Source organism: Dermacentor silvarum, chromosome 1 (genome assembly GCF_013339745.2).
Source record: "Dermacentor silvarum isolate Dsil-2018 chromosome 1, BIME_Dsil_1.4, whole genome shotgun sequence".
Classification (NCBI taxonomy): domain Eukaryota; kingdom Metazoa; phylum Arthropoda; class Arachnida; order Ixodida; family Ixodidae; genus Dermacentor; species Dermacentor silvarum.
Genome location: NC_051154.1, coordinates 178810431 through 178825723, shown reverse-complemented (window position 1 = coordinate 178825723; position 15293 = coordinate 178810431). Strand labels below are relative to the sequence as shown.

The window sequence follows — 15293 nt, the reverse complement described above, 5'->3', positions numbered from 1 at the left end:
CTGCATCTGTTCTGCGCGCTACTAAGACGCGTCTAGAATTCCTTCGCGATACATGGCCTCAATAAGATTCTAAATTACGTCGGGTCCGTGTGCTAGTGTGTTTGCGTGTATCTTTGTTTAGGCGTGTTACGCGGATGCAAATTTTCCTTTTTTATTTTCTCCTACTCTCTTTATCCATCATCGTACATTACATTACCCCTCGAGTAACATACTCTATATGGCGTAGTAATAACCTTGGGTCTTTTAAACATTTTGGATGGTGGCGTTGTTACATCCTCAGAAAGAGAATTGAAAGCAGTTGCGTACGTACCTGCACCGTTTCTTTCACTGTTGCATTTAGTGTGAGACCCTTTCTACAGGAAACAATGACCGTATTCACTTAAACTTTTCAGAGTGCTTTCTCATTGGCCAGCAGTTTGAGCACCCGCCACTTATGACGTAAATCGTCGTGATAACGAAAGAACCGCCCCAACGACGGCCAATAGCGAACGGCACTTACGAAAGAGCGTTTTTTTTTTTTTTCTGTCTGTTTAATATGACCCCAGAGGACGAGTTCACAAAGCTCTTCTTCTTTCGTGAGGGCTGTTAGCCATTGGACAGCCGCCTTGGCTAAGAATGTGTCCAACATCAGGATTGGCTGGCATGTGCTCTTACGAAGCGTTTTGGCGTAGGAAGTTTTTGTGAATTCGGACCCAGGTTTTTGTAGATTTACAGCATTCCAAAACAGATTTGTTTTCAATGGTCAATGTATGCCAGAACCATAATGCGTTATACCATAAATGACATAGGAAGCGCGGCACATGCACGCCCCACGTGGCCCCTCTTCAATGCATAAAACGACGTTTTGTTAAGAAAGTAACTGAAACGCCAATGCATTTCTCTGCAAAGTTCGGGAATTAATATATTGAAACTGGTGTCATCCTGAGAATTCGTTCCAAGTGGATCCATTGCCTTGCGAACTCCATGGCTAGAATTTGTAAATTGCAATATGTGCCATAAGGTAATTAGTTAAAAACTTAATTAGTGAATTTTTTTTAATTAGTCGATTATGCATTTCAATTTTTTTAGCAAGTGATGTCCGCCTCTTCGAGGAGACCAGTTCATAAACTAGAATTGGGCTATCTGCCAAAGGCAACCTTTAAAACAATTTTAAAGTGTTCGCTGATACACCCTGTATATATTTAAATATAAATCAATGAATAAATAATATCTTTTTACCGTTCCTCTTGTTTTTTTATGTTTCCAGGGCTGAAAATGGCGCTCATCTTAGTGCTCCTCTCTGCAATTGCGCATCGTAAGTATTCCTCTTCTCGGCCGTGGATACCAATGCTGTTGAGACATGCCGGCTTGGCTTTGTTAGTTTAGATTTATTGATTGTTTGACCAGATTTCATTCAAGCATTTGTTGCACAAGCACTCCCAAATCGCTGCTTAATTGTTTGCTTATTTCTCTTGCAGTAACAAACGCGAATTTGCCGCCTAAGTTTACCAAAACCATTGACCTTGCTGTGATATCCGAGAACACGCCGATCGGTGAGTCCATGTCTCTCTTCGGTCAAACACGACTCGTCAAGCACCGAATTTCGTTTTTCTATGTCTATTACAATGAATTTGTTCCAAAAGAGGGAAAGAAATTGGAACCAAAGAGCTTTCTTTATTTGAAATTATTTCTCTTTAGGCACATCTGTATTTCGCCTAGAAGGTTCGGATCCCGAAAATTCGCCAGTTTACTACGGACTCGAGGGAACTGACCTTCTTTCGGTTGACCGTGCCACGGGTGACGTCACTGTGATAAACAACATCGATCGGGAGGTAGGTAGTATATCTCGAAAATATTTGCGACAAATTCCAATTGGACGCCCAAGGGTCATACAAACATGATCTACTGCGTTGGTGTTCTAACATAAGACGTTTATATAGGGACCACGAATCAATTGATGCGGAGTATGCAAGGCCTTACGGAAAATCAGATGAGCGCTCAGATCAGTTTAATGAATTTAGAAGATGACGCGAACGCTATATAGGAAAGGGGAAGGAGCAGGAGGACAGGACTAAGTGCAGCTCACTATAGGAGCATAACATGCGACACTCCGCGTAGTCAATTGAGTGTCTTGAACGCTAGCACTTGACCGGATTCATTCCTCGAAAGGCGACGTCGCTGTCTTGAGCGGGTGCCTGTCACAGAATGCCATAAATGATTACTGCATAACTGTAGCTGTATGCATTCTCAACAAATATATTTATTTTGGGAGCGATACGTGCTGCGCAGACTCTCTAGAAGTGCAAGAGTGGGTAATACTGAGAAAAACATGCTGCGGATCTTCTATCATCCGACCATACACGTATACATGTACTGAAAAGAAAAATTGGAGGACGCTTAAGTTTCGCCTTTAAGAGTAGAACGCGATAGCGTTATCGGGACCCGTTCGCATCGCATCGTTCGCGTCCGGCAAGTAGGCTTCATTCACTGCAACACCGAACGAGGGAAAGCCAGCTTACAAAGACCAAACTTACACCGATCCCCTTAAAATCGACCTCACTTCTAAACAGAAATTCATTGCTGGGAAGATATTTTCCGGGGGCTATTTAAGTCGTTTTATATTAAAATGTGAAGGCCCTAGGACCGCTTTTCAATATTTTATGAATTGCTTGCTATTGCCCTGACGCGCGCGCGTGTCCAAAACGCATTTCTCAGGCCAAGTCCCAATTTGACTTGCCGAGGATGCCAGCGCCATCTGGATAAGATTTTCGCAAGTAGGCTCCCCGAGTGAGCCGGTGTTATGGTAGAAATGCTGGCAAAAGTGGTTTGTGTATAAGTTTCCTCGTAACAGAATTATGTTTTCTAGTACATTCAAATAACAGTTCGACGCCACCATGTCTGTAGGTTCTGCTGAAATTGTACTTTGCCATTGTTCTGACGGATTTCACTGTGAGAAATTCAATTTTTGTTCACTAACATCTTTAACCACGACGAAGGGCCTGCGCGGTCAGGGTGGTTCGGGATGATTTTCTCCGGCACTAACACCTTGCGCCACGCGGAGGGCCTGCGTGCGGATGATTTTCTCCGCCACGGACGCCGACATGCATGCCGACGCCGGTGCCGACGCCGACGCCAGATCTTTTGCAACACGGGGCCCTTAGCGCTATCGCGTCAAGACCTTACCTTTATCCTTTAACATGTCATAATATAAGATTTTATCATCGCTTAAGACCGAAAACATGCTAAATAACAAAACATAATAATAACATAGACCCAAAGTAGTCTGTTATTATTATTATCATTATTATTATTAGTTGTTGTGCTATGTTTTTGTTTTTTAATGTATGCACGCAGGGGGGGGCAGCAATTAAACCTTATGGTTGTTTCTGGGCACGGTAAATAAAGAATTGATTGATTGATTCATTCATTCATTCATATTTGCATAAAATTGATGGAATCATATCAACAGCATCATACAAGAAAATAAAAAAAGACTGATAGAAATTTTCTTGAAATGCAACATCATGCTTTCATCATAGGAAACGGACACATTGAAGTTCGTGGTGACCCTAGAAGACATTGTTGGAGGTCTTGATCAAAATAACATCGTGAGTACTTCGTTTTCGTTTGTTCGACTTAAGAAGCCGCTGAAGTTAGATTGAGTAACTTACACAAGCATTGTATCCCACTCGCTATAGGGCCACGTGCCCTTGATGCGGTGGCATACCTACCCTAATACATGTAACCTGGGAGTGTACTAAGCACCCTCATAGGCCAACTAATAATATCACAATGGAGCAGTGGGAGGCACAGCTCGCCCGTTCCGACTTGGCAGGACAAAAGTCCTTAATTAGCCAGGTCAGGCAGGCGGCAGAGGCCAGTGGGGCCCTGGACTGAGGGGCTCCGACCACCGCTCCTTAAAATATTTTTCAGTCAAATCAAGTTTTTATATATATATATATATATATATATATATATATATATATACATTTGTCTCGTTTATTTTCGTTCAGGTTAAGGTGCCAGTCAGCGTGATTGTTTTGGACGTCAACGACAACGTCCCAACATTTGAAAACGTTCCGTACGAGGTCAGGATCGCCGAGGTAAGGCCACTGCTACTTTCTCGCACACCGTTATGCGGCTTGTATATGCATAAGGAAGATACATATAAAATGAGGCCATTCACCACAGCGCCATTATATGGTATGGGTTTGCGTGTATGTAAGTGGCCAGAAAATAAGCAGCGGTCGGAACACGTGACCTGATGGCGCAGCGCGTATTGCCAACACTTGGTTCGTAATCCCAAAAGTCGCAGTTTCGCCCGAAATGCGAAGCATCGATTGTGATAGGAAATTATTAGAGAGCTATACGAAGTAAAGATAACAGTTTTATCAGCCGTATAAAATATTATAAACATTCGCTTACTAACTAAATTAACAAGCGTGGAATCACTTAGGAATCACGTGCGCACAGGCACACATGAACACATCTCGATGATCGCGGGCACTCGCTGTCAACACGCTGGCATGAGGAAGAGCGGCAGCCAGTAAATTTAATACCTCCGTGCTGCCTCTCACTTCAACGCGAACTAAGCGGCGAGAACAAAGTGCACACTAAGCTAGCAGCCCTCGGCACACCTATACTCTGCACTCATCGCAGATCGCTTTCAAGATAGGGCCCGCACGGCCGCGCGCAGCCGTGCTCAGCCGCGCCATACGCAGCCGGAGTAGAACCCCCCCGGTGCCTTACGCGCGATGGAAGACGGCGCGCTTCCTCCCTTGCGCGCCCGAGATTGAGCCACCATTTGCGGATCACCCTCGCACGCTTTCACTAACACCCACAGCATACGGCGCACGGCCACGATGTTATTGCACTTGCACTTCATACGGATATCATGAAGACGCCGACGACGACAGTGGAAATGCGCCTGGAGTGTCCGTATAATGGATATTGCAATAAAACGTTTACGTAAATGCTCCCCGCGCATGGCCGCCGCAGCGGTGAATGTCTCGATATCGCGCAGACCGCTTTCACAACTGGCAGGTGCCCGAACCCCGGCCATTAAGGAAACGCACTTATGTAAGAGTGCGTCCAATACGGGCCCAGATATTTTCTCACTTTTCCCACGTTTTTACCCAACAAGCTCACTAATCTACCGCGGCAATCGACGCCTGCCCAACGCATCACATCTGCCACTTTTATCCGATGAAAAATGTGGTTAGGAGGGATGAGGTGAAAGGGGGTGGGGGGTAATGCTACTGTACGTTTCGTACGTTTTATACGTGCTCATTTAAATATGTTAACAACATTACGCCACACTAAAGATCTAATGGTGTCACAAAAAGTTCAACAATGCCATGTTTTTCGTCAAGAGATTTATTTGGCGCCACGCCATGGTTTTAGCTTTGTCTAAAGGTTATGCGTTAAAATACGAAAAGAAACGTTTGCCGAGACATTACCTAACCATCTAGCCATCCCCTACACGATCCCCTTGTCGAAGCAGGTATACATTGCTTGTTGTTCGATATCGCTGCAATCCAACCAGTAATATCGGTCACTCCTCCTTATACGAACGTAGCCCCAACGGAGCAGAGGGCCTGTACCCGATTACTAGATTTAAAAAAAAAGAACTAGTCCGGCATCGTTATTTTCTTTTTCTATAAGGCTGCCATCTTTAGAATAACAAGTGAACACCTGCAAACTTTTTTTTTCTGCTTTGTAGGACACACCAATAGGACACACAGTGCTGAACGAAATCAGAGTGACCGACTTAGATTCTTCAGGGAACGTGCTTCAGGTTCAGTGTTTCCCCAACGCCAATGTAAGTATATATGTATGAATTACTTCCCAGCCTCGAAAACAACTTGTTAACGTGGCCTTAAAGCCGTGTTCACTAGAGGCCTAGAAAGAAAAAGAAGTGAACTGTTGGCAGTGCGAAAATTTGATCTCGTATTGAGAAAGCTTCCCGTTTGACACTTCTGTCTTCTGTTCGCCACCGTCCCGTGTCATCGCTGCGGGCGGAACATGAGAGGAGCGTTAGTTAATTTACCGGGTGGTGACGTTCATTTGAAATGTATAAATCATTTTCATACGGCCAGCGTCGCAGAAAAGATTTCTACTAAGTTGCTCTATCTCCAAGAAACGCATTGCAGCAGTTATTACCTATGAGTGGGAGCTCAATAGACCCTTTTCATATTATTAACGCTAGCTTTCCTGTGTGTCAGTTTGCCCAACTAATGGCGGCGTAGTCTTTTTTTTTTTTTTTTTTGTAAACAGCATATACAGGCACAGTTTGCTTGAGTTATGACATGGAAAATGGAGACGTGGATCTCGCGATGAAACCATGCGCAAGAGGCAAGGCGCCCGGCATGTGCAGCTAGCACTTCCGTCTTCATTTGAACAATGAGTGGTTCCGCCATTATTTGGGGCAAATGTGTGGTGCAGAGAAGCGCACTAGCAATTTAGGAAAAGGTTCCAGTTATATTTCACTGCCAGGCACTGTAAACAAGCACTGAAGAACAACAACTGAGAAGCGGCGGTTTTACAACATTTCCGATGATGTTGTTCTTAATATCTCTACGTTTGAAAAATAAAGGCGCCATAACTGCGTTCATGGAACTAACAATGTGCGGCATGCTGTGTTTCAGGTCCCAGAAGCTTGCAGCACGTTCGCCGTCGTGGTTACACAGTCTAGTCCCCAAGAACTGAACGCATCGTTAGTACTGCGAAAGCCTTTGGATCACGCATTCCGTCCAGTGTACGAAGTCCACCTGGTCGCAGACGTGAGTCACCCATTCAGACTTGTTTGTGTGCTCTTGTCGAAGTTTTCGTTCTCGTGGGTGTATGTAAGTAAAACCACATATCGGCGGTAGTGAGTGCAAATATGTTAAGGAAGCGTGTAATAGACACAGTATGCTCTTGCGCCTGTTTGTTTGCGACTACTTGTGAAGCGTTATACATCTTACAAATCGTTGCTTATCCTTTGCAACGGTTTCTTTCGTGGAGTGGTATTTCTAAATGGCGAGAACGCAACGAACGGCTGCTACATGGGTACAAACACACACCGCTCCTGGCCCGCGATGGCGAAGACAGTCTGGCTCGCTCATGTGCACGTCATGTGCACATTTAGGACCTCAAGCCAATGCTAATAACCCTATAACTTCAATCATTCCTGAAGTGATTACAGTCATTACCAACCAGCTTTACGACCACGTATCGCAGAACCAATCTAACTTAGGATAGGTTCGTATGCGTGCAGAATAATCTGAGCAAAAGAAATGTAAACGGCCACTAGAGATTCGGGCTCGCTATGTCCCAACTCCAAGATGAGTGCGAGCCTAAATGCTGCCCGAATGCATGGCGCGTATCAAACGGCAAAGAAATCTACTGCGACAGCAGCGGGTTTTCACAACCGCCACCACCACCTCCTCAAGGACAACTTATTTGAAACGCGCTCAACGTCGCCTTTGTCCGCTACCGGCATAGGCGCCACCACTATCGGAGTGTGCGTGACGCTCAAAGCCCCGCACAAATAACCAAGTGCGAATGCTGCGCGGTAGTGGATAGCACGTCCGCCTCCAAAGTCCACGTCGCCACGCGAGCAAGAGTTCGATAACCAGTGGCGGCGGTTGTGGGCGTAGTATTGTTTTTCTTCGCCAAATGGTGAGAGTTATGCTAAGGATGCAGAGGCAGTCTGACGACAACGGCGTTACCAGAAAGGGTGAACGAAAAGAAAAGAAAATGGCAGGGACTAGTGGACAGTGTCGGCAACTTGTAAAATACGTGCCCTTAAGTAAATATTACATACAAAGTTGGTTATGTCACCTCTGATGCCGAAGGACAAGAGGAGGAAGAAAATGATCATTGATTGTCTATGCACGAAGTGTAAAGACCTATGTGGCACAAAGACGGCAAATTTATTTGTAGAAAGGCAAAGAGGTCCGCCCGAGCTTGGGCTGACCTCTCAGAGCGTGAAAGAAGCTCGCAAATACACGCAAAATTGCCGCGCGACTGACCACTCGAGGCACTTTGCGTGTATTCGCGGGCATCTTTCACGCTCGAACAAAAACTTTTATGTTGCACGTATTGAGGAACACAAAGCTGTATCGGAAGTTTTTCATGATGCTCTACAATTTTCTCATTGACACTTTTCATCTAATTACAATATTTGAGAAGTTGATTAATTATCTAATTAGGCGAAATGCAAAAACTAATCTGAGTATCTCCAAGCAACGGCAAACAACATTACCTTGGTTCTGTCCAGCTACGTAGCATTTGCACATTTTTAAGGTTTGACCCAAGTTAACTGAAACACCCTGTATGGGCAGTGCGCCGACCGACACACCCCGTGTCTTATCGCGTCTGTCGCTTGAAGTGCTGCTCGTAGCGGCGGCGTTGTCATCGCGAACTATTGAACGTGTCTACACTCTAAGAACAGTTGCACCCTTTGGGGTGCTTTTTTGCCACACAACAATAATCGGCATCTGTCTTGCTTGCGTTTCCTATCTTGAAAACTCTGCACTTGCTACTTTCCTGTCGAGAACGCTGTGTCACGCTCATAAAGCCACGCAAGTCAGATGACGATTATTGTTCTGTAGCAAAAATACGCCCCAAAGGGTGCAACTGTTTTTACAGTGTAGCAGGCCGTATATAGCTCTACGCACGGCTTGTTTGGAGCACGCGTAGACCGGCCGTGCTACAGCGCGCTACGCGCTTCACCGCAATGTAAGTATACCTTCAGTATAGCGTTATGTTTGGCCGAGTTGGGTTCCAAGCCGGGAGAAGAAGACGCCGCGAGAAGGAAGAACGTACACTCGGCCACAAAATATTGCGGGGGGCGCGAGCGCGTGGCGAAGCGCTCCTCCTCTCCTTCTAGCGGCGCACCCCTGGTGTCGAGACCGACGCTTGCGCGCAGGCGCGTCCTTCCGTGACTGCAAGCGTGCATGTTTCCGCGCTTGTTCCTTGCGCGCCGGCAATATCTGAGTTACAGTGTACTAGTATCTGAGTGTAGCCGCGAGGTGCACCTTTTGCGATTGGCTCTGTGGTGACTTCGACAGCCCGCACCGCTGCGGCCGCTTTTTGTCGGAACACGAGCGCAGATATATCTCGCCCGGTCGCAAACGCAACAAGTCATTTTTTTTTCTACGCTGCGCCTTTACGTGGCCAATCTTCGTTCTTTTTTATTGCGATAGCAATTATATGGACACTTCAACCGGATTTCTGCCGTCGCCGTCGCCGTCGTCGTCGCCGTGAGGTTCCCTATAGATAAAATCTTCGCCGCGCGCCGTATGCCCGAGCGGAAGCGTGCGGGGACGCGCGCTATCACGGAGAGCAAACGCACTCAATCTCCCACGCGCAAGCAAGGAAGCGGGAAGCGAGCGCCAGAGGCAGCGGAAGGGGGGGGGGGGGGGGGGGCGCACTTCTCTGCCAACAACCGCGCTCGTCACTCGTCGCTCGCGCGCACCGTCTCTTATCTCCACACGGCTCTGACCTTTATGCGCCGTACATTCGCCCGCAGCGGCGTATGCTTGCTGCCAATGCGCCGTACATTCGCCCGCAGCGGCGTATGCTTGCTGCCACCGTTTTGACAGTCGTTGTCTGCAGTCATTCAGTGTGATCTATTCGTGTTTGTTTGTGCGCGCTCACACCACGCTTGTTCATTCAGTTAGTAATAGTCGGGCCACATTTTCCAACGCACGCTACACATGCAATGCTGCCCGGATCGGCAGTGCAGCGCTACCGGTGTGTCCCTTCGCACGCGCTGCCCACGGGAAGCGCTTCTCATCAACACCACTGTTTCACACGCGCCTTCTCGTGGTCATCCAGTCTCTCTTCATGTCGGTCTACTTACGCCGCAGCACACCTGCTTACTTAAAGCTCATGTTTACTACAATTCATATTGCTACCAAAGCCGCTCACCTTACTTCGTATGACATTGCTGTGTTGCTGTCGCATTCATTGCTTCGCCCTTAAGGCGAAACTGTGACATTTTTTCTTTAAGAACGGGACGTTCTCCCGCAGAACAGCGTGACAAAGTAATGAACCTAGTATACGGGCTGGCAAAGACTGCGCTGGCTTCTCGCCCATATGTATGCCTTTAGATGACAGGCGACAAAAAAAAATGGTGATCCCTGTCGTGTTTCGACAAAAATCGGCCGCAGCGGCGCGGGCTGTCGAAGTCGTCACAGCGCACCTCGCGGCTACACTCGGATATCGCCGGCGCGCAAGATACAAGCGCGGAAACATGCACGCTTGCAGTCACGGAAGGACGCGCAAGCGTCGGTCTCGACACCAGGGGTGCGCCGCTAGAAGGAGAGCAGGGGCTCTATTCTGGGGCTCTATTCTGGACACGCATGGCGGCTGCACGGCCGCCATTATCCGCCATCTTGGCTGTCTCATTGGCTGTCCGGAGGTCACGTGTTTTGAAATTTGTGCCGGGAAACGGAAGTTTTGCTAAATGCAATTTTGCGTTTTCGTCAGAATGATGAAACGTGACGTGGAGCTGCAAACTTTATCGACTAATACTTTTTTTGTGGTCCTTGGCACCTCTATTGCGACTTTAGCGCTTAAAAAGAAAGTGGACGGTAGCGTGCAGAAGCTCGTGCAATGCATCTGCAATTTCGCGAATATGTGGTGGCGTCCCGAGGTAGCCGGCATGTCAGCTTGCTGATTGGCTGAAGGAATATCCTGTGAAGAGCGTCACAGGAAGGGCTGTTTCATAAACGTCAATTTGACGTTGCGTGACGTTGCGCTCGGCCGCCATTGCAGAGATTTTCCGCCATAATTTGTGGTGCGACGAGCCACGCGAATTATGGTAATGAGCGGCCATATGCAATGACAGTGGAGAGGCATGCGTATCGCCGCATTTTCCCTGTCATTTGGGGCGATGAAAATCTTTTGTTCACAACGCGTGCTCATAGCATTTGCATCGCTCTCGGGTGGTGTTGGCATTTGTGTTTTGAACCATCATTTTTATTAAAAACACGTTTATTTGAAATAATATTGGTTGAAACTAGCAAACTTCTTGCGACTTTTTGCACTTTTCGCCAGTGCGTTTGTATTGTAATCAATATTAATGTCTTTTCGCGTAATCAAAGGCTATGACAATGGCGACTTTTTAATTTATAAAAAAAATGTACGCAAGGCGGCGTCTTGAAGTTTACTCTCGCGGTGCGAGTAAGCAGCGAAGTGAACAAGAGATGGCAGTGCCGGCGCTTGCGTCGTGCAAGCGGATACCTGTGGCGCGCGCAACGCTATCGATGATATTCGGCCGCTTCTCAGCCAGACGAGTCTGGCTCAGTCACTTGCGGATCACGAGATAGCGATAACGCGGCCTAGAGCGTGCGCTGATTACCACTGGCAGGTCGCGTATGTTGTCTCAAGCTAGAAAGCAAGCGCGTGGGCGCCAATATACGATGACTCATTCAGTTTCCCGAGGACACGCATCCTAGCTAATGAAGCAGACGACAGCCTGCGCGCATGCAGACGACGGAAGCGAGAAACGATTTTGATGGAATAATCGTACGCGTTGAGCTAGCTGTTTTATTTTTACTGGGGAGGAAAACTGTTTTGCTTTATCAACCACGCTAGGTTCAATGCCTACAATACAGTTTCTTAGGCGAAACGTCAAATTTCCGTCACGTTACGAAAGCAAAACGGGGCCATGAGCGCCATTTTGTAAGCGTCGCGCCTACGTCATGCCTTGAAGAAAATGGCGGAATGTCCAGAATAGCGGCTCAGGACACGCATGGCGGCTGCACGGCCGCCATTATCCGCCATCTTGGCTGTCTCATTGGCTGTCCAGAGGTCACGTGTTTCAAAATTTGTGCCGGGAAACGGAAGTTTTGCAAAATGCAATATTGCGTTTTCGTCAGAATGACGAAGCGTGACGTGGAGCTGCAAGTTTTATCGACTAATACTTTTTTGTGGTCCTTGGCGCCTATATTGCGACTTTAGCGCTTTAAAAAGAAAGTGGACGGTAGCATGCAGAAGCTCCTGCAATGCATCTGCAATTTCGCGAATATGTGGTGGCGTTCCAAGATAGCCGGCATGTCAGCTTGTTCATTGGCTGAAGGAATATGCCGTGAGGAGCGTCACAGGAAGGGCCGTATCGTAAACGTCAATTTGACGTTGCGTGACGTTGCGCTGGGCCGCCATTGCAGATATTTTCCGCCATAATTTGTGGTGCGACGAGCCGCGCGAATTATGGTAATGAGCGGCCATATGCAATGGCAGTGGAGAGGCAAGCGTATCGCCGCATTTTCCCTGTAATTTCGGGCCATAAAAATCTTTTGCTCACAACGCGTGTTCATAGCATTTGCATCGCTCTCGGGTGGTGTTGGCATTTGTGTTTTGCACCATCATTTTTATTAAAAACACGTTTATTTGAAATAATATTGGTGGAAACTAGCACACTTTCTGCGACATTTCGCACTTTTCACTGTTGCGTTTGTATTGTAATCAATATTAATGACTTTTCGCGTCATCAAAGGCTATGACAACGGTGACTTTTTAATTTGCAAAAAGAAATGCACGCAAGACGGCGTCTTGAAGTTTCCTCTCGCGGAGCGAGTAAGCAGCGGAGTGCACAAGAGATGGCAGTGCCGGCGTTTGCGTCGCTCAAGCGGATACCTGTGGCGCGCGCAACGCTATCGATGATATTCGGCGGCTTCTCAGCCAGACGAGTCGGGCTGAGTCACTTGCGGATCACGAGATAGCGATAACGCAGCCTAGAACGTGCGCTGATCATCACTGGCAGGTCGCGTATGTTGTCTCAAGGTAGAAAGCAAGCGCGTGGGCGCCAATATACGATGACTCATTCAATTTCCCGAGGACACGCACCCTAGCTAATGAAGCAGACGACAGTCTGCGCGCATGCAGACGATGGAAGCGAGAAACGATTTTGATGGAATAATCGTACCCTTTGAGCTAGCTGCTTTATTTTTGCTGGGGAGGAAAACTGTTTTGCTTTATCAACCACGCTATGTTCAATGCCTACATTACAGTTTCTTAGGCGAAACGTCAAATTTGCGTCACGTTACGAAAGCAAATCGGGGCTATCGGCGCCATTTTGTAAGCGTCGCGCGTACGTCACGCTTCGAAGAAGATGGCGGAATGTCCAGAATAGCGGCTCAGGAGCGCTTCGCCACGCGCTCGCGCCCCCCGCAATATTTTGTGGCCGAGTGTACTTTTAATGCGGCATGCTTGCCGAAAGAAGGTGTACAAAAAAGAAGCGCCCACGGCGTGATCCGCAGTCCTTTATAAAGCAACGCCGTGATCAAAGGGCGAGGGAAAACATATCAACGCACATGCGCGAAACAGATTATCGTCCGGAACAGATGAGCTATAATATGAGCTAAAGCCCCTATATTTATAAATATAGGGGGCTTTAAGATGAGCCAGACTTGGGCGCCGGCTGATAAGCGGTGCGCAAACGCAACAGCCCCTCCCCACGGAAGAGCACCAAGGGGTTAAAGAAGGCTTCACACGCTCTGGTTTTTGCGAAAGGTTCGTCGAAGATTTCGATGTAATGGCACGTACAGTACTATCGTGAGCAATATGAGCTCGAACACGCGAGCGCGTGGAAAATAGCCTCGAACCCTACATCGGCCGATTTGCAGCGGCCGCTTTTGGAAACAAATTGGAAAGGGCGCCGCGCTTCCGCTGGCTGTTCACACTCCCGCCTCGATATCATTGCTGCAAAACGGTAGCTTGTAGCATGTCACTGGCCGCTAGCGGTGATATCAATTCACATCAACGCGCACAGCTACATCAAATGACCCATCAGGCTATGCAGCTGCTGAGATATCGGCTGTGACGTAGACTGCCATAATGCACAGGTCATGCTTGTATTAAATCTAGGCGGTGTTGGCTGAGCGTTCGGATACGCCACTTTTTTTTTTTTTTTTTTTTTTTTTTTTTTTTTTTTTTTTTTTTTACGCTAGCGAAGCGGGAGTGCCAACAGTTAGCGGAAGAGCGCCCCTCCTTTCCCCTCCGGTTTCGGCAGCGCCATCCACGTATGACGCTATCTAGGTTTTGAGGCTATTTTCCACGCGCTCCCGTGTTCGAGCTCATATTGCTCACGATAGTACACACTAGCGGCAAAACTAAAGTCCCTATATAAGAAAAGTACCGCCATCTACTCTTTCCTCCGCCGCCTCCTCTCCTAAAGTGCTTGCTTTTTTCTTTACTTTTTGCTTGCGAAAGCCAAGTCGACGGTGGCGCACCTAGAAAGTCCACGTTGAAGCTTTCAGGCCGGGCCACGGCCGGGCTCGACTGGCGCTCGCGCTCGCTTCTTACGGCCTTCTCACCCGGCGGGGTAACAATGGGAGAGTTTCTCAGCACGTTTCGCCAGCCGTCGGCGGTAGGGGCGCTGCGACCCTGACCCTTCTAAAGTCCCTAAAAAAAATAAAGTAGCGCCAACCGCACCCCTTCGCCTCTGCCTCCTCTCTCAGTAGCTGCAGCAGCGCCCCTACAGCGTCCAGGAGGAAACTACGGACGCGAAAGCGAAAGCGGCGCGTGGCCGCGCTCGGGCAGCCGCTCGGCGAACAGTACGCCGGTGTCGTCTGTGGAACGCGCGCTCGTCTCGCGGCTCTTCGGGTCGGCATCGCGTGCCAAAATAAACAACGCAGTGGACAGACAAAATGGCGCCTTCACTACCTTCAGAAAAGCTAGTGCGTCATGCTTGCAGATTCTTAGCGCCGCCGAGTTTACACGGCGATAGTGGCGCTGCCATCGAGAGCGTCAGCGCCGAGCGCGTCCGCAAGCAAACGGTCGGCTCTCGCATCGAGTATTGCTTGCTTGAGGTGATGTTTTTTGCAGTGCAAGCGTTTTTATTATTTCACTGGTCTACAAAGCATGATACTTGCCGTATTTATCTCTCGAACACTCTTCCAATGAATCGCTTTAGACCGCAGCGCTCTAGTCCGTTTAGCGGAAAGATTTGAACAAGCCCATCTTTTCGGCCAACAGCCATGCCACCCCTCAACTGGCTCCATTTACAATCTGCAAGACACGCGGGAGAGGAGGAGCCTGCATGGGCGACACGAATGGCGCTACTTTATTTTTTTAGGGACTTTAGACCCTTCCTCCACTGCTCCGCGTACATGCGCTTGCCTTCACGCTCGCACGATCCTTTTCCCGCACATTTTATTCGGTGCTCTGTCAGTGTTCAGTTTGCAGTAATTTGTGGGCTCCTGAGGACGGTCGTACACCCTTTAGTACGCGCTGCCACAGCCAAGACTTGGCGCCGTTCATTGCACATCGGTATATAACTGCTGTGTGATGGTGTATAGCTTTGCTCCGTATTGCAAGTC

General features: G+C 48.1%; 1 protein-coding gene across 1 annotated transcript in view; it reads left to right on the top strand.

Moving 5' to 3' along the window:
• The window catches only part of LOC119436458 (cadherin-87A), a 152783-nt gene that overhangs the window by 17222 nt on the left and 120268 nt on the right, over positions 1–15293 (top strand). Inside the window, exons 2-8 of the mRNA XM_037703311.2 lie at positions 1247–1294; positions 1458–1532; positions 1678–1811; positions 3519–3587; positions 3993–4082; positions 5702–5800; positions 6627–6761. Of these exons, the coding sequence (XP_037559239.1) occupies positions 1255–1294; positions 1458–1532; positions 1678–1811; positions 3519–3587; positions 3993–4082; positions 5702–5800; positions 6627–6761 (642 nt within the window). The 5' untranslated portion in view covers positions 1247–1254. The remainder of the gene's footprint in view (positions 1–1246; positions 1295–1457; positions 1533–1677; positions 1812–3518; positions 3588–3992; positions 4083–5701; positions 5801–6626; positions 6762–15293) is intronic.